General features: G+C 41.6%; 1 protein-coding gene across 1 annotated transcript in view; it reads left to right on the top strand.

Moving 5' to 3' along the window:
* Positions 1-9,938, top strand: part of LOC147435299 (uncharacterized) — an 88,940-nt gene extending 79,002 nt beyond the window's left edge. The window contains exons 7-12 of the mRNA XM_086488379.1: positions 7,682-7,764; positions 7,849-7,948; positions 8,213-8,307; positions 8,502-8,664; positions 9,028-9,264; positions 9,379-9,938. Of these exons, the coding sequence (XP_086344505.1) occupies positions 7,682-7,764; positions 7,849-7,948; positions 8,213-8,307; positions 8,502-8,664; positions 9,028-9,264; positions 9,379-9,489 (789 nt within the window). The 3' untranslated portion in view covers positions 9,490-9,938. The remainder of the gene's footprint in view (positions 1-7,681; positions 7,765-7,848; positions 7,949-8,212; positions 8,308-8,501; positions 8,665-9,027; positions 9,265-9,378) is intronic.
* The last annotated feature ends 15,413 nt before the right edge of the window (positions 9,939-25,351 follow it).

Below are 25,351 nucleotides of genomic sequence, written 5' to 3'. Positions count from 1 at the left end.
TGTATTCACCTCCTCGATCGGTACGAAGAGTCTGTACTTTGCAACCTGTTTCATTTTCAACCATGGCGACATAATGTTGAAAAACTGCAAACACATCTGACTTTGCTTTGAGTGGATACACCCAACAAAACCTGGAAAAGTCATCAATGAAGGTCACAAAATAAAGGCTGTTTCCTATAGATGGCGTCCTCATAGGACCACATACATCACTGTGTACAAGCTGCAACTTTTGTGTCGCTCTAACTGAACCATCCTGCGAAAATGCAAATCTGTGCATCTTTCCAAGAACGCAACCTTCACATACATGTCTTGGTGGCATCTCCAATAAAGACAAATCATGCACCATATTATGACGTTGTAAAGTCATCAAACTGCCATAACTAACATGCCCGAATCTAGCATGCCACAACTCAGTATCCTGCATGGCCTGAGTCTTTGTTTCTGCAATACATACCTGAATCTGCTTTTCATAATGATCTAGCACAAATAGTCCATTGTCCAGCGTACCTGTAGTAATAAGAGAATAACCATTCTCTCGATCTCGTACAACACATCTGTCATCCTCAAAAATGACCCGAAGACCATTTTTTGCAAGAGAGGATACAGACAACAAATTCTTCTTGATCCCTGGAACATATAAGACATCTGGCAAGCATAAATCTGAACCATCTGAAATGGTAATCAAAATCTTACCAACGCTTTTGATTGGATAAGAAGCATTATTTACACATGTCACCTTCTTTCCTGCTGGAGCTGCATCCAATGAACAAAACAAATCCTTCCTTGAAGTAATATGCCTGGATGCACCACTATCAAAGTACCAAATCATTTGTGTCTTGTCAACACTGTAAGCAGAAAAATCTGAACATACTACAAAAGCATAAGAATCCTGCACAAAGTTTGCAGACTCTTCTTTAGCTGTAGAAGAATCACCAGAAACTGAAACAACCAAACTTGACTCTTTCTTCTTTTCTTTAGCAATTCGCTTTTTACACTCACTAATGTAGTGACCAGGTTTCTTGCAGTAGTGACATTTACCTTTCTTCTTGGACTTGTCGGAATCACCTTTAGACTTCTCTGAAGACTGTCCTACACCAGACTTGGAGTGATGAGCACTCTCTTTACCCCTGTTTTTGTTCTGTACAACAAGAGCATGATCCATACCATCCACCTGTAAAGACTTGTTCTTACGTGATTGATCCTCCTGCAATAGCAAAGCCACTAACTCTTTAAAATGAAGAGGGTCAGGATTAGCTCGCAAAGACAGAGTCAAAGAAGTCTGAAAAGTCAAATAAGATGGTGGTAGTGAATTGAGTGTTTTGGAAACCAAGTCCTTCTCTGGAATCACTTCATCAATGCTAAGCAATTGCTCTTTAAGATCCCTGATTTTTGTAAGATGCTCGACAATATCGTCACCTTCGTCCATCTGTATTTTGTCAAGTTGTTTCTTCAAAAACTCTATTTTGGCAGCGTTTCTTCCTCCAAACATAGCTTGCAGAGCATTCCAAGCATCCTCAGAAGTTCTGCAAGATCTGATATGTGGTGTGATTGTCCTCTTTATGGTTAAGGCAATCACAGCCATAGCCTGTGCATCTTTAGTATCCCATCTCTTTTGCTCTGGAGTGACTCGTGAGGGTCCTACACCAACAGCTGCACCACGACCAGGCGTGGCAAGTGCAATGCTACCTGGACGAACTTCATCTCCAGATACATAATCCCACAATCTTTTACCAACCAAAATATTTTTGGCCATAAAAGACCAAAGAGAATAGTTGGTACCATCCAATTTGTCTTCGGATGTAAACGCACCAAAAATCTCTTTCTCCGTAGATTGAGCCATACTGTAGATGCACACAAGAGAGCAAAAGAACCTCCAAGAGATTCACAAATCTCCTCTCCAATCCAAGAAAAACTCTACACAAAATCTCAGCACAAAGCTAAGACAAGATGCTTCCCAAAAGAACTGTTTACCTGAAGAAAATCTGTCAAAAAGCACACCCTCTTGATCTAAACGCCTCCGAAAAGTAACTTCTGCTACGCTGCTCAGAACAAAATTCTGAGGGCTCGAACGGCTTCGAAAGGGGGGTAATCGCCTAGTCAGAATACTCCCGGAACGTCGAGGATGCTCCCACGAGCAAATTTTCCGAAAACTGCCTGAAAACTGCGATTGCGCGCGTGGACGCGAAAACGCAAGTAGAGGCTCTGGAAATAACCTTGCTCTGATACCAATTGTTGAAGATGATGAAACAGGAAACAGAAGGAAGACAGTAACTCAGAGTAGGAAGAAGATGGAGAAGGAGAAGACACAGAGCTTGTGTACAAGATCTCTGTAGTCTGTCTCTCTGTATTAGAATAATAATATATACAAACTCAGAGCTACAAAGCTTATATGAAACCCTAAGAGATAAGGTGTCCTTTCACACCGGATGTCCAGGGGGAAAAACCCAGTGGGAGAAAAGTGCCCCTGGTGAAGCGCGTATACACACTAACACTACTACATGTCTACAGGGTCTGGAAGGGGTTCCTGTCCAGGAACCGTATATAATGATGTCGCATATTGGCCCCACACCTCAGGTGAAGTAATCACTGGGGGAGGGGAGTGCTCATGGAAGAGACGCCATGCCTCTCCTGAGTCCCTACTCAAGAACATCTGATACAAGTCTCGCTCCATTTGGGCTAGGTAAGCTCGCTTCTTCCGTCGCACAAGGCGTCGGAAAGCAATCCGAGATTGTCTGTAAGTGATGACTCCTAAAAGAAGATCCCTCTAAAGCTGGTCTCTCATCTCTCTGCACTCTTCATCATACCAACTATTCTGGGGCATGCTCCCAGAATGTCGTCTCTTGCCCGGCTGAGTGTGTTTGTATGCCACTGATGCAGCCCCGTGCAATGTCTCAGTCAGTAGCGTGGTGCACTCCTCCACTGAGAGACCTGTACCATTTGTGTCAGTTGTGCCTTCCAATAGACGGTCCCAGATCTCCTCTGAATAAACGAAATCAGTCTCTGGAGTAAATGTATAGCGGGTGTGTGACCTGCCTCTTGATGTTTGGGTTGTACTATACTGAAATTTAACGGATAGTGTCAAGAGAGCATGGTCTACTACTATGCCCACTAGCCTGGCTCCCACTGTGAAATCCTGAATGCAGGGGATAAAACTCGGTTGTGTCATAACATAATCCACTGTACTGGCCCCATGTCTATGAGGAAAGCATGTGAAACCGGCTACTCTAGGAAATCGCTATAAGCCATTAAGTATGGCTAATCCATGTGTAGTCGTCATTTCCATGAGGTATCTCCCATACTCCGTTTGCTCTCTGTCATCTGAGCATCTATCAAGCCCCAACTCACCCACATTCAGCTCTCTAAGCATCTCATCTGAAGTGTCGTAGAAGACTGTCTGCGAGTTGCCCGTCCGGGCATTGAAGTCCCCTAGGAGAATGATATCACCATCCCTAGAAAACTCTCAAATGTCATCATCTAGGATAGAGAAAGGCGCCTACCCTTTGGATACGGCATACATTGATGTGCTGGGAGGAAAGTAACATATGGCAATATATAGGAATCGACCTGTGTCAGGTCTCAGTCTCACCCACATATATCTAGCCTGATCATCTCTTCGTACAATATGCAGTAGTGGTTGTAGTTCCTCTCTGAATAGCACTGCTACTCCTCCTGAACCTCTGCTCCCGTGCTCAGATCTCGCATTTGTCCTGTGAGTTGTTTCCCATCTGTATCCCACCACATGTGGCATTACCTGTCCAAGGGCTTGATGAGTCTCTGAGAAGAACACAATATCCTTGTCTTTGAAACTCTCCTCAAATGCGCCCACGTCCAACCTCATAGACCCATTACAGTTCCAGGTAGCCATCTTCAGTGTGGTCCCATAGGTCTCGCACCGTCATGCAGTACGCCGCTCTAAAATCACCACCCGTCCATCTCTGTAGAAGGCTATCTTTCCCTTCTCCCTTGCCACTGTAATCTCTGGCATTACCTCTCTCATATGTGTGAGCTGTGAGAGAGTCGGGTCATCACCGAGGAAAATACCTGTCTTTTTGAGAGTAGGCCTCTTCCTCAAGAATTCCTTCTTCTCTTCCAACGAGGGGAAGCATAGTATGAGAGCTCTCCCCTTTGAAGACTCACCCATGCCATCACTTTTCTTACCTACCCTCCATGCCTTTGTGTGCAAAGGCTTTTCCATCCCCATCATGGATGTAAGGCTTGTGACCTCTTTCTCCACATTGTTTATGTCTTTGAGACCTATCACTCTCACATGCAGTGCTCGCATCCACCTTCTTTGTTCCTCTTCGAGAGTCATGTTGATAAGCGTCGGTGTACAAGGAGTTTCTCGACCTTTCCCTTTCTTGGCGACCTCAATCCATTTTTCAGTCTCGTCCGCCTTTTTCTGTGTCCTTGTTATCATCTCCGCCCATGAAGATGTCTTTGCCACACTCAGTTTCTCTTCCTCTGTGATCATCCTTACCTGTTCCTTAATTTCCTTGATTTCATCTATTACCGAGGGTTGAAATTCGCCTTCCTCTAGTCCATTGCTTACTCTATCAGCAAGCTCCTGTTTAAGAGCTGAGACTTCTTTTTTGAGTACTCGTATCTTGGCGTTCGGGTTCTCCTGTTTGAGGGTTGAGACTTCTTCTTTGAGTGTCCGTATTTCTGCGTTAAGGCTCTCTTTCTCCTTCTTCCACTGTGCGCCCTCATTGAAGACCATCTGAAGTAGGTTGGCCTTCTCCTTCCACCATCCTTCCATCTCTGTTTTCCACTCCTTCATTTCCCTCTCCATCTGCGCCATCCGCTTATTCGTGAGCACGAAGGTTGCCTTTGCTCGCGGCTTGCAAACAGGTGAGACATTGGCGGCTTCCGTGTCCTGTGCAGGGTCTTCTTCAAGTGGATCCCTTAGGGTGAGGCCCAAAGAATCAGGGTCTCCTTCAAGTGGATCCATTACGGTGAGGCCCAAAGAAACAGAGAGAGAGAGAGAGAGAGAGAGAGAGAGAGAGAGAGAGAGAGGTGCGATAGATAGGTTGGGGGGGGGCGCACGATAGACTGAAGAGGGAGGAGGAGGGGGCGCCACGATAGATAGATGGGGTGGAAAGGGGAGCGATAGACTGAGGGGGGGGGGGGGGGGGGGGGGGGGGGGGGGGGGGGGGGGGGGGGGGGGGTTAAAACTAACATTAAATTAAAATTATTAAAAACGGGGGGGGGGCGCGCGCGATAGACTGAGGAGGGGGGGGGGGGGGGAAGGGGGCAGCGCGACAGAGAGAGGGCGGGGCGGGCAGCGCGAGAGAGAGAGGGAGCGAGGGAGCAGCAGGGGGGGGGGAGGGGGGGGCGCGCGCGGTAGACGGGGGGGGGAGGGGGCAGAGAGAGAGAGAGAGAAATGAAATGATATTAACGTCTTCAAAAGGCCAAAATGACCTATGGGACCAATCTATTACAAAATGGTGAATCTAATACCATGTCTGGGTACAAAAGAACTAGATACTACTACTAGAATCCATCCTCATCAGCACTTTGGATATCGAGAGAGTATGGCTCGAATCCTCTGATGTAGTCTCCGTCAATGCTGTGTAGCCCCTCTCCTCAATTCGATGAGAGTGCCGGTAGTGGCCGAATGAGTGTGGGCCGAGCTCTGCAATGATGATTGCTCCTCTGGCTGTCCCATATCTAGTGAAAAGAAATCTGTAATCTGTCTCTGGGACTGTCTCTCTCTATCTCTCCCCAGTAAAGTGTCTCTATATCTGTGTAACTCAAGTAAATATAGCCCAAGTGATCTCTGATCCTCATAACTCATGACCCTAGAGAAAGGACCGAAACCCTCTTTGAATAAGCAATGGAAACGGCCCCGTATCTCATAGTACACTGTGCAGTGACGAATGTAGTGTAGCTGTCTCTGGCTCTAACTGGCATAAGCGGCATATCCTGCTGTCTGTTGGTATCCCTCTAAATCTACCAGTCTCAATCTCCAGCTGATGTGAGGAGAGGGGGGGGGGGGGGGGGGGGGGGGTTTGGGATTGGAAGCTAAACAGTCCCCCCATAGCCATCATGGCCTCAATGCCCTAACGAGGGGGCCGGTGACAGGTACAGCAGTGTGGGAGAAAGTGCCCCCACAGGTTGGGACTGGGTCGGGAAATGTCCACCAAAACCCCACAACTCCATAAATAAAATAATGGGGCCCCTAAAATGAATAGGCCCAGATGTGGATGGCCAGACAAAAAAGCAAAGTGTCCAGCCAGGACCAGATGCAGCCTAAATGCAAAATGCAATTGGTGGCCAGCCCAGAGACACACTAGCTATACAAGCGTGCCCTAAACCATAGTGAAGCAGCAAAGTTGTCATGCTGCAGCAATCACCGGTAGACTGCTTGGTGGACCGCCATCGTATGGTGTCTATTAGGAGGTAGTATCCTCCTAAGCAAAAAACAAAAGCTGCTAGCCGCCCAAAAACGCAACTATGACAAGGGGCTGAAATGTGAATTTCAGCATGCTTGTATGCTCTTGGAACGGTCCAGAGCTTTGCAGAGGGTCCATAAAGGGTAGATCTTTGCGCGCACAGCCATCCGAGGGCTGAAAACACAGAAAAAAAGCACCATAACACCTGCAAAATGAAAGCGTCAATAACGAGATCTCATGGTCCCAGCACCGGATGCCAAATTGGATAAGCGAAGGGTCTGATCCAGCAAGATCGGGGGCCTCTTGATCTCCTCTGTTTAGCACTGCCTTCCCCTTGCAAAAACGCAAACCTGCCCATGCTGAAAACACAATCCGCCACTCATCTGCAAGAAAACACAAGGCTGCCCAAAACGCAGATCTGGGCAAAAAATGCAGATGAGTGCAGGGAGGATTTGGAGGGGCTTCTGTCCCAGGACATCTGGACGTGCTTGATTTAGGTCTAGCCAATGTGAAACTAGCCTTAGATAAGAGGGTGTATGAAGTCCTATTAATAGGGTCCTAGCCTCATTTGGGAGCTATCTTGTGGGATTACCCTAGACAGTGCGTGCCTCCACACCCTTGCAAGGAGTTGGGGGGTGGTATGAAATAAGAGTTGTTTCTGCTGATCTCTGTTACGGATGGCAGTCCTTGAGGTATGGTGCTAGACCAAATTGATTTAGGCTCCCAGCATGGGGGGTCAGCTAGCTAGGCTCTATGGCTGGGAGGTTAAGTGAGATGTCCATCCCTTCTTTGTTTGGCTTGTGTGTCTTGTCATGTGTGCAGAATGGATCCTAGGGGAGCTCTAACAATAACCAGTGGGGGCTAGGGAGCTCTAACAATAACCAGTTGGGGCTGGGCGCTTCCTAGCCCCAACTGATGGATCATAGGGGAGCTCTAACAATCACCATTTGGGGATGGGTTCTTCCCCATGCATATTTCAGTTGGCCATTATTACTGCCCGAAGGTCCCCCTTTTCATGTACTACAGGATGGTAAGTTCTATTCCAATTATGCAAGTATTGGTAGGGTACTCTTCTTGATTGTCAAACCTTATGTTTGGACTATGCCCCATTTCAGCCTTCAGCTTTAGGATTTCTCCCTCAGATGAGAGATCTCTCATTATATGTACTGGTTTGGTCTCATAGACCATTTCGGCCTTTTAAAGACGTTAATATACTCTCTTTTTTTTCCTTGCTGTAGTTGTTTTACTCATCAAGCAATAACTATAGTCTTTTAATTTGCTCATTACAGATGTATAATTCAATTTTCAAGAAACTGAGTACCAAGATCGACACAACATTAGATGACACAGTGGAGGAGACTGCGTCAACAATGTTGGTAGTATCCTCCTTCTTCTCTGAATTCATTAATTGCTGTACCGATTGTGCTGAGTATCTGAGTACATTGCCTGGATGCAGAAATGGGAAGGGTCAGGCTGTCAGAGAGTATACACCTGCAACAAGGCTTGCTGAGCATGCCGAACTAGAGGAGATGAGAGGAGGACGTAAGGTTGACAAGGTAACTGTGGGGTGGGTATGGGGATAGGAGAATCCACATCTTCCCCTATCCCCTCCTCCCTTTCTCCCTTTCTCTCCAAACACACACGCACATGCTTACTGACATTCTCTGTGTTAGCCATGCATGCCATTCGTGTCAGTTAGTGGAGACATCATGCCCAGAACACTGTGTGTGTTAATCATGCCTTATGTGTCGGTTAGTGGACACATCGTAGCCAGAACACCTTCATAAGTATAACCAGCTTTTTGTTGCCCAACAACTCAGGAAGTTTCAAGTAGAGATTCCAAAAAGTCTCAGAGGCATGCTGGATTTGATCCTTTACCAATCGATGGGAGAATATACCAGAAGAATGAAGGCGGGTCTGTTAAGTTATCATTCGGAATAATAACTTTGTGAATGTGCCTTACAGTTTGGAAATGAAGTTTTCATAAATCAAGCATAGAAAGTTCTGAAACACTTAAGAGGCGGTCTTAACCTAGATAATTTGGTTCACATGTGGGCCATTTTAAGAAAATAAGTGTTTCCTACAGCCATGTTTCTTGTGCTTTTGTAGGTGGAACTTTCAACTTACAGAGAGTGAGTGCAAGTCCAAAGTACTTCTTGACGTTCCTGTGGGGCGCTACATGGATATTTCTCTTATCGATGTTGATGTGCAACCTACATGGGTGAGGGTTCTTGCAAAAGGAAAGCTTTTGCAGCTGCAACTTCCTGATGAGGTAGAGGTGCTACTAGCATTAGGGCCCTTTGTTTGTTGTGACGTATACTGCTTGACCCAGTATTGTCCAAACAGTTAATCAATGCATCCCAAAGTGGAAACTTTTGCTTTATGGTAAAACTGTTCTCTGCTTGCTTTTACTTACTATTGCTCCACTTTGACTTAGCTTTTATCTCCGACTATGGCTTTACATCCAGTTGCCTCAGAAAACGGTTTAGCTACCCTTTTATTTTGGTTTTCTTCCTTTAACCTGTCATGGGTGATCTCTGCACACAATGTCAAGCTTTATTTCTCTTCAAAGCTCCTTGACAAGCTTAATTAAGCACAAATGAGGGAAGTCAAAAAGTTGTTTTGGTGTTGGCAGGTAAATCCCGACAAAAGTGTGGCTCAGCGGTCAAATACTACGGGAAACTTACTGATTTGTATGCCAAAAGCAAGCTGCAATATGAAAATCAATGTAAAAGATCATAAAACAAGATCTCTTTTCTATTGTGAAGAGCCCAAGAAACCGATCAAAGCGAATATGAAGGCTGGCAGGGAAACTAGTATTGCTGCAAACACAGACAAGAGCATGAACTTCGATGAGAAAATTTCTTTTCAGGTTTATATATCACTAGCTATCTTTCTCTTGAGCAGCGAGTATTTTGTGAAAATTCCTGCTACATGTAGACATTTGCATGACTTAATGAGCATCAATTGGCTGGACATGCTGCAGGAACCCCTGGATGTGTCAACAGTGTCATTCAAAGACTTTAAGAGCAAAGAATTTCAAGAGATTGAGATGCTAGATGGGGGAGATTTTGGTGATTTGCCAGCACTAGAATGATGTCGCTGCTATATCATGTAGCTCATCTATATCCAAGCGTGTCAGTGGATCATCGAAAGAACCAAATATTATGTCATGATTGAGCATAGCTGATAACGCGCTATCTTGTATGACATGGTATATCTCATCATTGCATGCCAATATGAAAAGAAGATTCACATGGTCGACTAGGGGGGAGGTCAAATAAGAAAAAAATATTGTCCACAAGTTCACTCGAGTTTAATTCCAATCATTATCTACTTGATTGCTGAGTTGGGAAAAAATATCCCCACAAAGATGCCACTCTTTATTTATAAGGGTTCGTCTGTTATATCATCTTTTGTATTTGTGCTTGCACTCGGATATGATATGTCAGGGGGTAGAACAAAGTACTCCTGTTGCTGTTGGTCCCAAGTTCTATCCATCTTAAGTATGTAAAGAGTCTAAGAAAGCGCGTGAAGGCTTGTTGTCATGGTTTTGGCCAAATGCAAATTTGCACTGCAACTAGGTATTAGATAATTCTTTTCTTAACCAATATAGCTAGTGGTTATGCAATTGGGTGGTGTTGTTGATGAGACGTTTGGTTGATAGAGATAAAACGGTGTATTGTTTGTCTAGTGATGGCTCCTCACAAAAGAATCATAAGTAGTGATTCAAGGCTTAAATCCACAATCTGATGAGGCATGGATGCTTGGAAAAATCCTTAGAAAATTCTGATCGAGTAGTGAATGGAAATTTCACACTAGGATTGCAACAATCCATGGGCACCATGATGATTGTCGCAACGTGAAGTCCAACAAATTTCAATACAAAGATCGGCAGCAAATATTGTCTTGTAAAAGAGTTTTCGAGCAAGATATGGCAAGACCCACAATCTAATTCAAATGTTTTTTGGGGTTTATTTTGTATTCTTGAGGGCAATATCCAAGGTTGGAGATTGCATGTATGGTCGTGTGGAAGCATGTAGTAGGTGAACGTGCATGTAAGAGATTCTAGAGTGATGACAGGGGAAATAATGTGATCTGAATAACAAGGTGTTTTGAAGGAAAGGGATTTGCTATGTTCAAATTTGGGGATGGAATGTGGCAAGTTAATTGGAAGGGACACATTCTACAAGATCGACAATGGCTTTGGATTTCATTTGAATTGCAGTCCATGTTTGGGGATCAGCATGTCTTTGCTTACCACCTTGCCGATTAGAAACCCCAAAATGCCAAATCAAAGATCTTGCACTTTTTCCCTAGAGGATGGAATCATTAAGTAGAAAAGTTTGATGGTGTAGGGAATAGTCCCTTGCTGACCATTTCTTGGAATCCGGCAACTACATGGCGATCGGTAGAGGTCGGGAGCTGTGCGGGAGTGGGTTTATATGGTAGGATGATGAGACTAATAGCTTTTAGAAAAGCCATGGTGAATTACTCTTTTGACTCCCTTCGGAATGTGTGTAGGCAAGTAGTTAAACGTTCTTACAAATTGTTGGATAACAACAAAATCATCTTGAGCTTCTATTTCCAAATAAAATCTATTGCGCTTTATCTCTCCCTCTTTTGCTTCTACCTTGGTGCCAATCCATTGCTCAAATTTCCTTCGTTCACTTCAAACATGTGATATTGGAGGTCCGTAAAGAGCTTAAAGAGGATGAAGTAGAACCTTTTTAAAATTCTTATTGCAACTTCAAAGGGACAGAGATATTGAAGGTGAAGTCACCATGTCTCTGAAAAGGCTCAGTTTTTCTTAACAAAGCACATTTATAATGTCCACATATTTGAAAATTCCTTTCTTACCTAGTTCTATCAAGAAAACTAACCCCACCATGCTTTATTTTACTTTCAACCAAAGTGATCAATGAGAATGATATGCTAACAAATGTTACTAGTAGCAGCAAGTAGATCTAATATTAGATTTAAGAACACCCATTTAAGGTTATATTTGCTTAATGATAAATTCTTGTACATGAAAATACTCCATTACCTTCTAAATAACAAGTCAATTGCATGTGACTCATGTTGAGATGTAAAGCTCAATACATGGTTTTACTTGATGTATTCTTGCGTACATTTATTGTTGGCATGAGATAGTAGGTTACGTGAGTGGTACCACAACTGAACTTCACTGACATGGTGTCGCGCATCTGTCGAGCTGACTTAGGCCCTTTTCCTTCTGTTAATTTAAGTGCTTTCCTTCCCTAAGGCTTTGGGGGGCAATTGGAAGCTAAGAAAAGGTACTAGCTAACTCACCTGCACTTTCACATCGATTGTTGCAAATAGAAATTTCATTATGTTGTATTCCCTACTTATGTTCAATAGAGTTCTCTTATCATTTTGTTTTGGGAAGAAAAAGCAGACTTTAGCCTCCTCAATATGTGCTCTCTTGTTGTATGTATGGGTGGTTGTAAGGTCTCAAGCCTCCTTTTCAATGTGTGCTCTCTTGTTGTATGTATGGGTGGCTGTAAGGTCTCACGCTCTCTCCTTTTCTATCTCTTTGCATGGTACTATCAAAGTTTGATTGTGGCTAAGGAGCTATGAGTAGAAAGCAAGAGGAGTAAAAGAAGCGTTTGAGAGTATGGTCTCCTTCATTCTCTTCCCTCCTATGTTGGTACTATAATCTTCTCTAAGATTTTCAAAAAAAGCTAGCAAGGAACATTTAATATTGTCTATGGTAGAGATTGTGCAATTTTAGTTCTTGTTTTGTCCTTTGAAACAAAATTTTGTGACCATATTTCTATTTCGGGCACCTTTTGGTCTCTGTTTTGGAGTTGGACTGTGCTCCCATGCAAAATTTTGGTTTTTTGCAGATCTTCGCTTATAGTATTAGATGAAGCTCAATTGTTGCCACATATTTTACCTCTACTATATAGTGGTGTGACTGTAGGCACCATTGGCTCTAGTCATGAAAATTTCATTAATGTGTTATATGATTCCCTAAGCTTACTGGTTAACATTTGAATAAGACACCCAAAACTTAAGAAATGAAAATGCCTGAGAGAGAAATAAAGACAAATGCACTTGACAAAAACAATCTCGTGCTAAATTTCTTTTTATAGGCAGTTGTGGCCCTTCATGTTTCATCTCTCTACAATTTCGATTTTCCATAGACTTTTAACAAATTTTCACAATTCATCTCCTTTTAACTCTTGAATTTCCATATCCTTGAACGTCTCTCTCTTATCTTTCTAAGGTTTCAACCTTTTCACTTTAAAATATTTTCGTTCTAAGGTTTCAAAGGCATCACTCACTTTTGAAGAATTCTTTAATAAAAATGAAAAAGGGACCTATAGATGTGTGAAAAGTAGTATTGGGTGGATGTACGCACATTATGATCACAAATCGGCTGTGTTTAATCGCTTGTATGTTTTGTGCAAATTTTTGGTTATTTGCAAATATATCTGATAATAATAGAATCAACAAGTTTGTTAGTGAGGAGCTACATATGACCAACCTTCATACTTGAAAGTACAAAATGACTAATGTCTAACGAGCAAAGATGGTTGGGACTGCATTGAAGATGATAAAAAAGATGCAACAAAGTTGCTATTGGAAAATCCTACTCATCAATCGGTGAATGCTTTCAACGATTGAAGTTTGAAAGCCCAAGAAAGGCCTTACATTTGTTATTTGTTTATGTTTAAGATAAAAAAATTAAGTACATAGAGCATGCCCGTTCCCCCAAGGAGGCAAGGGAGTTGTAGTTGAAGACACAGATGAATACAAATAAGAAGGAGGGACTATTTGATCATGAATATGTATCAAAGACGAAGTATATATGTGAATCCCTTGAATCTATTGGTGTTATAGTTGATGATGATGATGATATGGAAGCTTGCTTGCTCTAGGGAAATTATATAAGTAGTTGAAGACCTCTATTCATACTTGAGAGAACATTCCTAGCTTTCCTATTCTTGTGTTTATGCGACTTTTTGAAGACAAAAACATCACCAAACAATCATATTCACAAGTCACAAGCATTTCTAAACGTCTTTCTACGTAGAGTTAGAGAATGAGGTGCAAGCCAAGGAGGTGGGCATGGTTGATGCAACCAAAATCAAGGCAATTGACAAATATATAATAATAAAAGGTAGAAAGGAGATGACTAAGGATGCTATTGAGGAACGGAGAGTCATAGGAACAAATTTTATTAAAAACAATGCAAATAAGAATGCTATTGAGGAAAGGGGAGCCAGAGATGTCACAAACACTTTTAATAGTAACAAAGTTTATTAGAAACAATGCAAATAAGAATGGTAATGGATGTGGGTGACATGTGGCCAGCAAGAAATTTTTTGGGTGTGATTGGCCACAAAGAAGGTAGCAAAACAACTATGCAAGCACTAGCAAGGTTATATATGAGCCAAAAAGATTATTTGTCATGCAACGTATGATGAGTACTACAACTATAAAAGTGTCTAGGCATGGTGATAACAGATGGTCTGTTGATTAGTGCATCAAATCAACATTATGAGCCATGATAAATAGTTTACGGACTTGTAAAATTTAAGGATTCTTAGTTATGTTAATACTAGGAATGATACTGCACATCCTATTGTGTATACATGAGATAGCTGCGAAAAAGGAGAGTGATCTGAAGGAGAGTGTGGGTGAAGTTTGCAGTCATAGCCTTTGAGAGGATCCCAAGACACACATAGTGCAAGTAATGCTATAAGCAATTAGACTGGTAGGTTGCATAATAATAGGTTTGATGATATTCTAAGGATTCCAAATTTGAGCCCAAGTTATAATACTGGGGTGCATTCCAAGGGAATGGTCTGCAAAGGGACCATTCCCAGCCTTCAAAGTCGTGGGGAGGGGGGCCAACTACACTACCTATAGCAACATTTGTGGTATCTAACAGCGCTCAACAGTCCTACAGCGCAGATTTTGCTTGCTAACGCAGTGGCTTCTGGTTGGTTGGAGTAGGGCATGTTCTGGCTGCTGCTGAGTTGTCAGTAGAAGGACGCATTCCGATTGCTGATGTGGAGGGCAAGTACTAGCTGCTTGCATTCCGACATTCTACGAGCTAAGGTGGCGTCCATCTGACGGCCCATGCAAGGATTACGCCAAATAATGGCTTCCAGATGGATGGCCCTAATCACCTGCCCCGCGACCCACGACTTTGAAGGTTAGGGGTCACCATGGTCCATGTTAGTAGGAGTCAAGCTGATAAAAATCAGAAGGAATGTGGATTTTTCTATACTGAGAGCAAAAGGGAATTGCTACTCGATAGTAATTGAGGCACCCATTGCTAAGGAACATGAATAGCATGAGTGGGTGACAAGAAGGCTGATATGCAAAATGGATAATTGAAGAAGAATAACGTATGACATGTAGTAGAAAATACAATATGAGGAACATTGGATATCAACAATTGAGGCAAAAAAAGTTCAAGGATTGACCTTGTGGGCCCAAAAGACTAAAGGCAAGAATTGTAACTCATTACTTTTTGCATGTTTATTTATTTTACCGAAACATAATATCATATTGCATGTTACATAGCTTAAAATCAAACCAGATGGTGCCTATAGCAAAAAGATGCCAAAAAAAAAGATCCACTATGGTAGGGGGCTCATGATGAACAAAGACAAGTCCAAAATTATGCATCCAACAGTTGACTTTCTAGCAAGGAATAGCACACGCTACCAACTAGTCTTCTTGCCTCTAAGTCTACACTTGTAGTCCCTTGATACTTTTTGCATGTTTGGGCAAAGCTTCCATAAGATTTTGCTAATGGTAGAAAATAAGGGCTAAAAGCACAATAAGTAGCACAATAAATGAATACCATCTATGTTCAGATTTGTTGAAGCTTCTTTGCTTCAAGGGCCTTTTTGAAGATATCTACAATCTGCACATTTGTCATTGCATACCTACTAAGGTTGTTGTCACTTGTCGAGACATTGTCCTTGACGAAGTGGTGGTGCATCTCGATGTGTTTTTCCTCACGAGGAACATTCGGTTATTTGCTAATTGTATGCTCCTAAAGTTCTCATAGCAATTGAAAACAAGCCTACAAGGGCAACTTACCTAAATCTTCATATCAAACTCTTGCTTTAGGAGAGTCTTCACATGATCCACTTCTGCCTACTCATTATCTCTAGCTATCAAATGATCCTCATCAATGAAAGATTTAACAATGCCTACATCACTCTCGTACACATTTAATGAGCGATCTACATTAGCTGTACAAAAGCCAATGGTAAACATATGTTTGGAATTCTTTCATGCAAAGCTCTAGGCACTTGATTTAGCCCATTATAAGGTCACTCTCTGACTCTCGTACACTACCAAATTGAGGGTCATCTCTCAGTGCATTTTGTTTTTGAAGCACCGAACTTATTCAGTAACTTTGCATCCTTTAATTTCAGAAGAGTGTGGGAAAACCCTCCTATCGACTTGACACGACTTAAAAATTGGATTCTATTAAGAGTTCACTTTTGAATTTTTAACTCTAGTGAAAAAATCAAGAGAAATATGGGACAAACCTCCTATGGACTTGGCACAATTTCAAAATTGGATTCTGTAAAGAGGAGTCGTCCATTTTCTCACTAGTGCAAACTTCCTTTCACTTAACTGACTTTTCACAAGGCAATACTTTTCTCTTACAAAAGTACCTCTTTAACTTACTTGTCATATATTAAGGACCTGTAAGATGTGTAAGAACTTGTAAGGAGAGACATATGTCATGTAAGAAAAAACATAGAAGAGACTCGTCAATGGTAGTAAGAAGCATGAGAAATGTGAGGAAAAACATGTGAATTGTAAGAAGAGATTCATCAATGGTAGTAAGAAGAATGATAAATGTAAGGTAATGTAAGGAAGAGCATGTGAATTGTATAAGGAAATGAGAAAGAGTATGTGAATTGTAAGAAGACGTTTGACACTCATAAGAAAAAGCATGAGTGTCGTAAGAAAAAGCATGTGAAGTGTAAAGATGTGTAAGAGCAAGTTTGTGTTGCATTAAATATCTAATTAGCTCAAACTAGAATTGAGTCGATTTGTTAGCTAAAGCTAGTAAACTAAAGTCTATAAGAGCTTTGGAGTCCATTGCTATATGAGAAGCCTCTTTTTGAAGAAGTTTATACATATATAAATATGTATGCTTCCCTTTACACTTAAACTTCTCCCACCACCATAACCTTCCACAAGAAGACCCACTCCTTCCCTCAAGGCAACTCCAATTCTCCCCTCCCTTGTATGCATGCATGGTTTTAGCTATGGAAACTTGATGTTCATCTCCCCTTTGTCCTTGTCTTCTCTCTCCACTTAGGTTTGTAAAAATCTTTACCGTTCTTAAGATTTCCTTCTCCCTTGCCCTATAATTACCATGACTCTTGCTTACCTATCATTATCCCCATCCCCTAGGGTACTCTCATTCAGCTCTCCCATTCCCTCAAGTTTCACTTTATTACTCAACCACATCAATCTTGTGCTCTTGAAGTCTATCCCATTTTAAGAAGAAGAGGCGGAAGATGAAGAAGAAGAAGAAAAGGAATCGCCTCTCTCAAGTACCTCTCCCTCTTCCTCTCCCCTACAACCCTTGTTAAGGCAACCAAGACAGACAAGTCGAAGATCTCCACCAACAACAAACGAGTGAAGGCAAGAAGCTGTCAACTCACTCTCTCTCTCTCTCTCTCTCTCTCTCTCTCTCTCTCTCTCTCTCTCTCTCTCTCTTCCCCTTTCTTTTGATTAGAGGTATGCATAAACCCCATCTTATGAATTTGATTAGAAATGCATATACACCCTCGACCACAAGAGGTGTTGCATATTATTTTTCCATGTTGTAAGTTTAGGGATTTCAAAGTCAAATCACACATTCACATCATCTTTAGGAATTATAGATAAAGTTGTAAGCACTTACATAATTGCATCAAATTGATCATGCACTCCTAAAAAGATTGCATCTAACAAATTCTAGGAATAGTAGAGAAAGTGTTATTGCACTCATGTCTTCATGCATGTCAATTTTAATAAGGCAAAGTATACCCACCACATGTGCTAGTAAAGCTACACACTAGACTCATCGCATTCATCAAACTTAACCTTAAGTAGGAAAGAATGCATTATCACCTTCATAAATAGGCTACATGTTCAAAATCAAACAAAACTCAAGGTAGAGTAGAAGATGTCACTGTATGAAAACATACTATCAGTACTTTATTCATTTCTTTCATATCCTCTCAAGTTTTCTTTCTTTCGTGGATTGAACAGGAAGTAAGGGGATAGCTTCATAGAAGTAATGACCGTATTGCTTAAACATAAAACTCTCATTGCTTCCATGGAGATGCCTCATGGATGGAAAAGGATGCAAGAAAGAAAAACAAGGATACGATCAAAGATGGGATTAACGTTGAAACTTATATTGAGACAAAAAACCTTAACTCCCAAGAAACTCGTTGTTTTCTTAAGGTATTGTTTGAATAGACATTAAAATAAAATAGGAACTATGGATCATAAGTCAATGAACCTAATCTAAATTTCAACTCTGATTAAAATTTTACCGAAAAGATTTGACATGGATGCCCTAGCATAACATAGAAGTTTTAGTGTGAAATTTGTCTTAAATGTTTGGAAAAAGGCGAAGGTAAGTGTTTACGTGTGTGGATTGAAACGGAGGATGGTCCTTTCTGGATAGGATTGATAACCGTTGGTTTATTTTGAGCCCGGTTTCATCCAAGCCTTGGATTGGGATTGAATGGGAGTGAGCCCCGGCCAGGTGGGAGGACCCATGGATGCATTTGGAAACTGGCTTAGTCTAGGCCAGATGGGAGGACCCATGGATGCATTTGGAAACTGGCCTAGTCTAGGTAGGCATAATATCAACGGGAAAGGAGGAAGAGAAATGGATCCATGAAGGGATTGAATAAGGGAGAATGATGTGATTTAATTAAGGAACTCTTCTAATTATTTGGTAAAAAAAAACCTTGGAAATGCTACGAACCTAAGTGGGCTATCTTGCACGTCCTCATCAGGCAGACAGTTGCTCTGCTTCTTGGATTTTCTATTTAAAAAAGAACATATAGGTAGATTAATTTTCTAAGCCTTTTTCAAACTCGATAAAAAAAAATAAGAACTGAAAGTTGTGTAAAGGCATCGTCTCCACAAGTGGCAAAGGAGACGATAGGGATATAGTTTGAAATGAACGGTTGATGTGATAAGGAAGTAATTCTTGGGGTTCAAGGATCCATGTATGAAAAATGAAATTTTATCACCCCCTTGAGCTGGCATCAAAGAGCAGGAGGAGTCGTGTCTTGGTGTCATCGGTCTCAAGTGAGAGAAATGTCAGGAATCACAATGTAACCATTTGAAGATAGTGCATCTGGTGGTCCCATGCATGGCCCTCACACCCATAAAGCTACATCCGTATGATCCAATATCAAACCTTTGATGCAACCACTACAGTAATAGCATAAATGGTAGGGATCTTAACTACAGGGTTGAAAGTCTTCTCATAGTCACAGCAAGCATATGCATATTCTTTTGCTACCAATTCACACTTTACTTGCACACTATATCATTTGTGTTATGCTTCACCTTCTATTAGACCCACTTACTATCATTTATATATTTAATTTGTTGTATTAACACCAAATCCGAAGTTCCATTTGCATCAGAGGGAATCACGCTTCCTTTATTACTTCAAGCCTACATTCCATTATAATAGCAATTAGATGATTTGCCATAATTAGCCAAGTTTCCATCTAAATCAAGACAAGAAATTCGTTGTTTGGTAGAGCTTAGAGTTAAAGAGTCACACTAAAATATTCTTCCTCAATATGTGTCTATAAGAAAGGTGAAGACCTTGGATACTTTAGGGACTTTATCTATGTCAGTGGTTGGATTTGCTCAAGTACCTAAGCTATTCTAAAATTCTTCAACGGCTTCCAAGATTCCATGTGTTTTGCAAAAAATATGCTCGCTATTAGAATCATAGGCATGTCAAAGGTATTAACAAAGACATGATTTAAGACACAAAAAAAATTTAAGAAATTATAAGAAGATCAATACTAGTTGAAGAAAAGATTGTCAATTCTTGGTTATGGCTTTTTATAGTAAAAGGATCATAGTCAATTAAATGAAGTCTAGCTTTTTGTTTTTTTTGACAATCTTTTTCTCAATCAAGAATTTATGATTCCTAATTCTTGAAATAATTCAATATATCTTTTTTCAACGAAATTTGTATACTTACCTAAAAAACGATTGAGAATAGTTATAGGGAAATACATTCATAAAAAGCTTGCCATCTATCATTTAGAAGGCACCCAATACTCACCCATTCAATCTAATGATACAATGGCCCCTCGCTACGGTACCTTGCCAAAACAACAAAAGGATTCTATTATCTTTAAGTAGTAGTATACAAGTCATTGTGGTATCCACTTATCTTTCATAAGTTTTTATACAAATTGATAGTACACTATATGTTATGGGGGCAAACTTAACAAATTGGTAAATATATAGACTATATTTCTCTTAGATATCCTAATAGTAAGAAAACTGAGTTACTCGACCGTCAAGGTCGGGGTCGGAGGGCAGCAGATATGCGCCTTCCATTTAGTCTGCATTATCCATTGAAATTCAGGTGGTTGGCAGTCAGATTCCTATCAACTCAGCAGCCGTCTCATAAAAAACGAGACCAATGGCAACAACAGTGACAGCGTAAGCAATCAATCTTCGGCCCCTCAGCAGTTGGAATGGAAATTGTTTGTGATGATCGAAACTATCGTATTGTGTTGCCTACACGTCTACAGACGGAATGTAATGTGTTGTGTTGTGTTGCCTATACGTCAGCAGACGAAAATGTTGTACTATGCACAATCCTCGATTGTTGCCTATTCCATGGGCATGCGCTCGACTGTCACTTGCCATCATCTACTGCAGTCGATCACCGCTTGCCATGTGCAGTATACGTACTGAGCCCCCTCCCCCCGAGCCTTGACGGCCGGGAATGGTCTCTAAGGGACCATTCACCACAAGTGTCCTCCCCCATGGCATCCGCCGGTCGCCAAGAGGTCGAAGAATTATGGGGAATGATCCCTTAGGGACCATTCCCTACACCATCATATCCACCAATGAGAGGATCTACGTGTTAGCAATATTAAGTAAACTTAATAAAACTTTGACAATGCAATTGCAATGTTCACCCCTATGAAACTATGAAATTGCTAGATCAATTAGAATATATAAATCTCCTCATCGTTTAAGAGGACCGTTATTCAATAACTAACATCTATCCGCGTCGAAGACCACACAAAAATTACAACTACTTAGTTGCATCCAACAGTTCCATGACTTTAATATAGGATAACCAAGTGTTATTGTAAGGTCTCATATAAACATCAAGAATGCTACTATAACCATAAAAGCTTAAAGAAAAAATCCTAGAAATTAACATTAAATATAGTCAGGCAAAATAGGCCTTGGCTCCAAGTTGTCTATTACCCAAAACTAACAAGGTCTTAGGTAGGATAGGAATAGTGTCATTAAAATTCTAGCTCCCCTATCTACATTCTATAGAATGAATTCACCTTCCATTGATCCTCTTTTGTGAGAGTTTCCTCATAGTAATTTACTCGTTCTATTCTATTTGGCTCTATTTTCAGTTCAATAATCGGAATCTCTTTCAATTCACTTTGCAGCGCGCTCCTCCTCCTCCTCCTCCTCCTCCTCCTCGATCGCTACAGCGTTTGCTCTTGTTCACACGGAAATCCCCTGGCCAACACAATTGCGGCTTGCTCTGTAGCTTCAAGCCTCTGCCATCCGACTCTCTAGCCCTACTACGTGCTTATTCTAGCCCCTATTCACTGTGCACACACATCGTCTACATGTTGCACTCTCCTGCATTGCCTGGCCTGCCCTCCCCCGCCAACTCTCCCCTCTGACATGCCGGCTCCCTCCCCATATCGTAGCCGGCAGTTGCATGCACCTTGTGCTTTCGTCCCGTAACGTCCTGCCCACTTGCCTAGGTGCTCAAAGCTAACAACACCATGGTGGCGCTCTCTCTCTCTCTCTCTCTCTCTCTCTCTCTCTCTCTCTCTCTGCGCACTTGGTGCTTTCCATCCTCGACTCCCCCATTGACTCGGTTTCCAGCTCGGTTAGTGCGATGCTTAGGTGGCTAGAGCGACTGTCACACGGGCAAAAGGAGTTTCTACGCATCGAACCAAAACCAGACACAAATATAAACGCACAAATTTGATAGTTTTGGTTATGGATCTCGCTATGATACACATACTCAATCCATCAGTCCCTTAATGAGATGTAAGAGACACCTCCCCCTTCTAACTTAGATAGAATTTACCATAGCTTAAAATACGTATTTTTTTTTATCAAGCCCTACAAAGTATGCCAAAATGATACATCTTAGACATGACTTTCATCATCTCACCGAAAAATGCTAGAATCCTCAAAGATAGCAAGAGAACAATTCGTACCAAGTAGGAAAAATGATAATCATCTAAGAAGAATCACCACAAATTACAGGTAGTCTTAAATTGATCAAAGCCAATCGGAATGTCCCTTACATCAAGGCTACACAATGTAGCCATACAGTCAAATGATTCAAACAAAACTCAAGTTAGTCAGTCGTAAAGAATACCTCAACTTAATCCCAAAGATGCACACAAAGTCTAAGATAAATTTCCCCACCATATAATGAGCATTTAGTTCAATAAAAACATATTCAATGTATTAGGATGATACCAAAATAAATTTTTGGTAAGATTGGGGCTTACAATTCTAGTCACCAGGTTTTCCCCGACTAACAAAGTCCAAGAGGAATACCATGTTGGCACATAAAACATGGGATGGGTACGTATCAACTATCATAAAATAGATCCCAAAAAAAATGCCTCCTTCTTACAAAAAGTAGCCATGGCAGAGGCAAGATATACAGTGGAAGCCCTTTATTATTATTACACAATAGATCATAAGCATGTGACAGCCCACCATAAATATCCAATATTGAACTTAAATTTCTCTAATTATATCAAGTCCAATCGAAAACATGTGCAACATAGATTGATTTTCTTTATAAATATATATGCATTGATTCTTACAGTGTCTCCCTACTGCTTCCTACTTCAGAGCCATAATCCTAAGTGGTGGCACCTTGTCCCCATAATGCACAATAATCAAGACCATGGTAAGGAAGTCAAATTGGGAATGTTTTGCAAATAGTTAACTTTGAAGGGAGATGAACCCCATAAATGGTCATAGGTTCTTGGATTTTTGGTCGATGCTTCTCACCAACAATGATCTAAATTTTAACTTTAAAAACTATTAAAATCGATTGAAAAAGAACTATCTATGTGTTTTTTTAACAATGTACTTAAAAATTAACACATTATACCTCTAGCAAAAAACTTAAAGCTTCTTGCCTACACAACTTGTTGGCGGTGTTAACTTTGTACATATTGGGAGATTTTAGTCCTTTCTCTAGTTGCCTCTTTCGTTTATTTCTCCTCTTTATGGTGAGAAATTGGAGTATCTTAGTACTAAGTCAGGCGCCCTCATTCTTCTTTGTACGTTTAGGTTTTAGCGCGGCAAGAGAGGCGCTTCTAGTAAGCAATAAAATAAACGAATAGGTAACATTTGGATTGAAATCACACACTTCATCTTCAAGAAGCAGTTAATGTATACCTTCCAAGTGGTTGTTTGATTTTGATAACGAGAAAGTATTACTGCCAAAGTGAACACTACAATTTATGGACTCTTCTTCATGCACCGTACATTTGGTCAAAAAAACCCTTCAAAGTGTATGTATTGCCCAAGTATTGATCATTCCATCATTAAATCAAGCAATTATATGTCTCTTTCTTCATGCATGGGCTTGAAGGGACTTTAACCCCTTTAGCATTAAAAATGAGCAATTTAAAAGCATAAGGGAAATAACATAAGAGCTCGGCAAAGCTGTGTAATGCATGCCCACCATCAAGCTCTATGTATGCTACATCTGACATGTTCTTGACCAACTTTTCTTTCTACACATTTTCCTTAGCAATGAGCTCCTTTGCCATGCCCCCCCCACCAACTATATATATAAGGGACACTCTCTCATGTTTTTCTTCGATGCTCTAGCTCTAGCTCTATATAGAAGCCATCGAAAGCAATGAACATCCTTTTGTGTTTCCTTTATTTTGCAGCCACAATGTCTTTTTCGATTGTATTTCTGCTTGCACTTGAGGCAGGTTGGCTTTTCTTTTTGCTCCTTTTCCTTGGTGTCAAGGTTTATTTGTCGTGCCTGCCACGAAATAGATATACATGGGAATGGCCTCCTAGCACTCTAACTCTCTTGCTGGCATTGTTGATAAGATTGGCATTACTCCATGCAAAATAGCTGCTTAGATGCTAATTCTATATAGAGGCCACTTGAAAGTAGAGGACATTCTCTTGGTCTGTGAGTTGCAACATTCCTAGTAGAGGTACTCTTTTCATACACAGCTCCATGGGAGAGGTGTTGAAGGAGCACTAATAGCTTTCCCACATTTGAGTCGACCTAGTCATACCAAGCATGCAAGAGTAGTTTTGAGCACCCTACAAATGATGTGTAGCGATTTTATGCACGCTTAGATTGAGATTCTACCATATGCACACATCTCCTACGCGAGCTGGGTCCTCCTATGCGTCGCGCAAGCAGGTCCTCCTATGCGAGCTGGTCTCCTACGCGTCGGACGAAGTCTGCTGCTGGGTACCAAACTCTACAGGGGCAGCAAGTGAAGCATGTAAGGCAAGCAACGTGAGCAGTGAGGCTCGTAGGGTTGGTGAGGCTCGGGCAGCATAGGCAACGCAGGGCAGAAGCCAAGGCACACGAGGCTAGGGCAGAGCGCACAAGGCTGGGCAGGGAGCGTGAACCGCTCTGCAAGCTCTTCTACGCGTAGAAAGTCTTGTCTTACGCGTGCCCCAGATAAAGTCTTTTTAAGTTTAAGTTAAATTTTAAGTCTTGCCCTATACTCAATCCCCCACCCTAGTACCCTACCCCACATTTGTTGCCCGGGTTCGATGGATCCGCCTACCGAAGAGGAAGGGCCGGGTGTAGATAGCTACACCACCCAAAAAAAAAACAACGGCTACTTTCAAACGGAGAAACAGAGATACTGTACTATCACCAGGATCCTTACGAGTTGGGAATACCTCCAGGATACATGATGAGCTAATGTGGAGAAGGTCTAGGTGATGCTCAAATCAGAGCTAAACTATATGAGAAATGACATCGGAAAGGAAATGCACGCGAACGTTGAGAGCTACAAGAACTCCATGTATGGAGACATGATGAGAGAACTAAGGAGAGAGATTCGGGGGATACAGAATGAGGAAATTCAGATCGTGAAAACGGAATTATGAAACCTAATCAAGGCCGAAGTAAATGTAACAGAATGCGTTATGCAAAAGAAACTCGATGAGGCAATAGCAAGTTTTGAAGCATGGAAAAAAAATATGGGAAACCACATGGGGGAAAAAGATACAATAATCGAGGAGCTAAAAGGAGAACTTGCGGCTTGCAAATCTGCAACTAAGGAGAAGGGAGACGACCAACCTTCGGTGCTGAAGGAGCTCGAGGACATGAAGTATCAGATGAAAGCTCTACGGGAAGGAGATGAACAGAAATCGAAAACGGCATCTTCATGGGCGGAACGTCTTTGTAAGACACAAGAAAAGGTTGATGAAGCAGAGAAATGGATTGAGGATGCGAAGAAAGGGAAGGCCCGGATGCCTGAGACCACACCTACCTCTCCCATTATTAATATGACCATTGAGGAAGAGCAGAAAAGGAAGAATCGGGCTCTGCATATGCGGGTCATAGGAGTCAAAGACAAAGAGAATGTAGATGGAGAAGTGAGGGAACTGCTACAACGCATGGGCATCACAGAGCCTACTCACATAAGAGCATGGAGAGTGGG

Source organism: Adiantum capillus-veneris, chromosome 18 (genome assembly GCF_014529385.1).
Source record: "Adiantum capillus-veneris isolate H3 chromosome 18, ASM1452938v2, whole genome shotgun sequence".
In the NCBI taxonomy this organism is placed as follows: Eukaryota; Viridiplantae; Streptophyta; class Polypodiopsida; order Polypodiales; family Pteridaceae; genus Adiantum; species Adiantum capillus-veneris.
The sequence above is the reverse complement of the archived record's forward strand: the minus strand, read 5'-3'. Positions and strand labels throughout refer to the sequence as shown.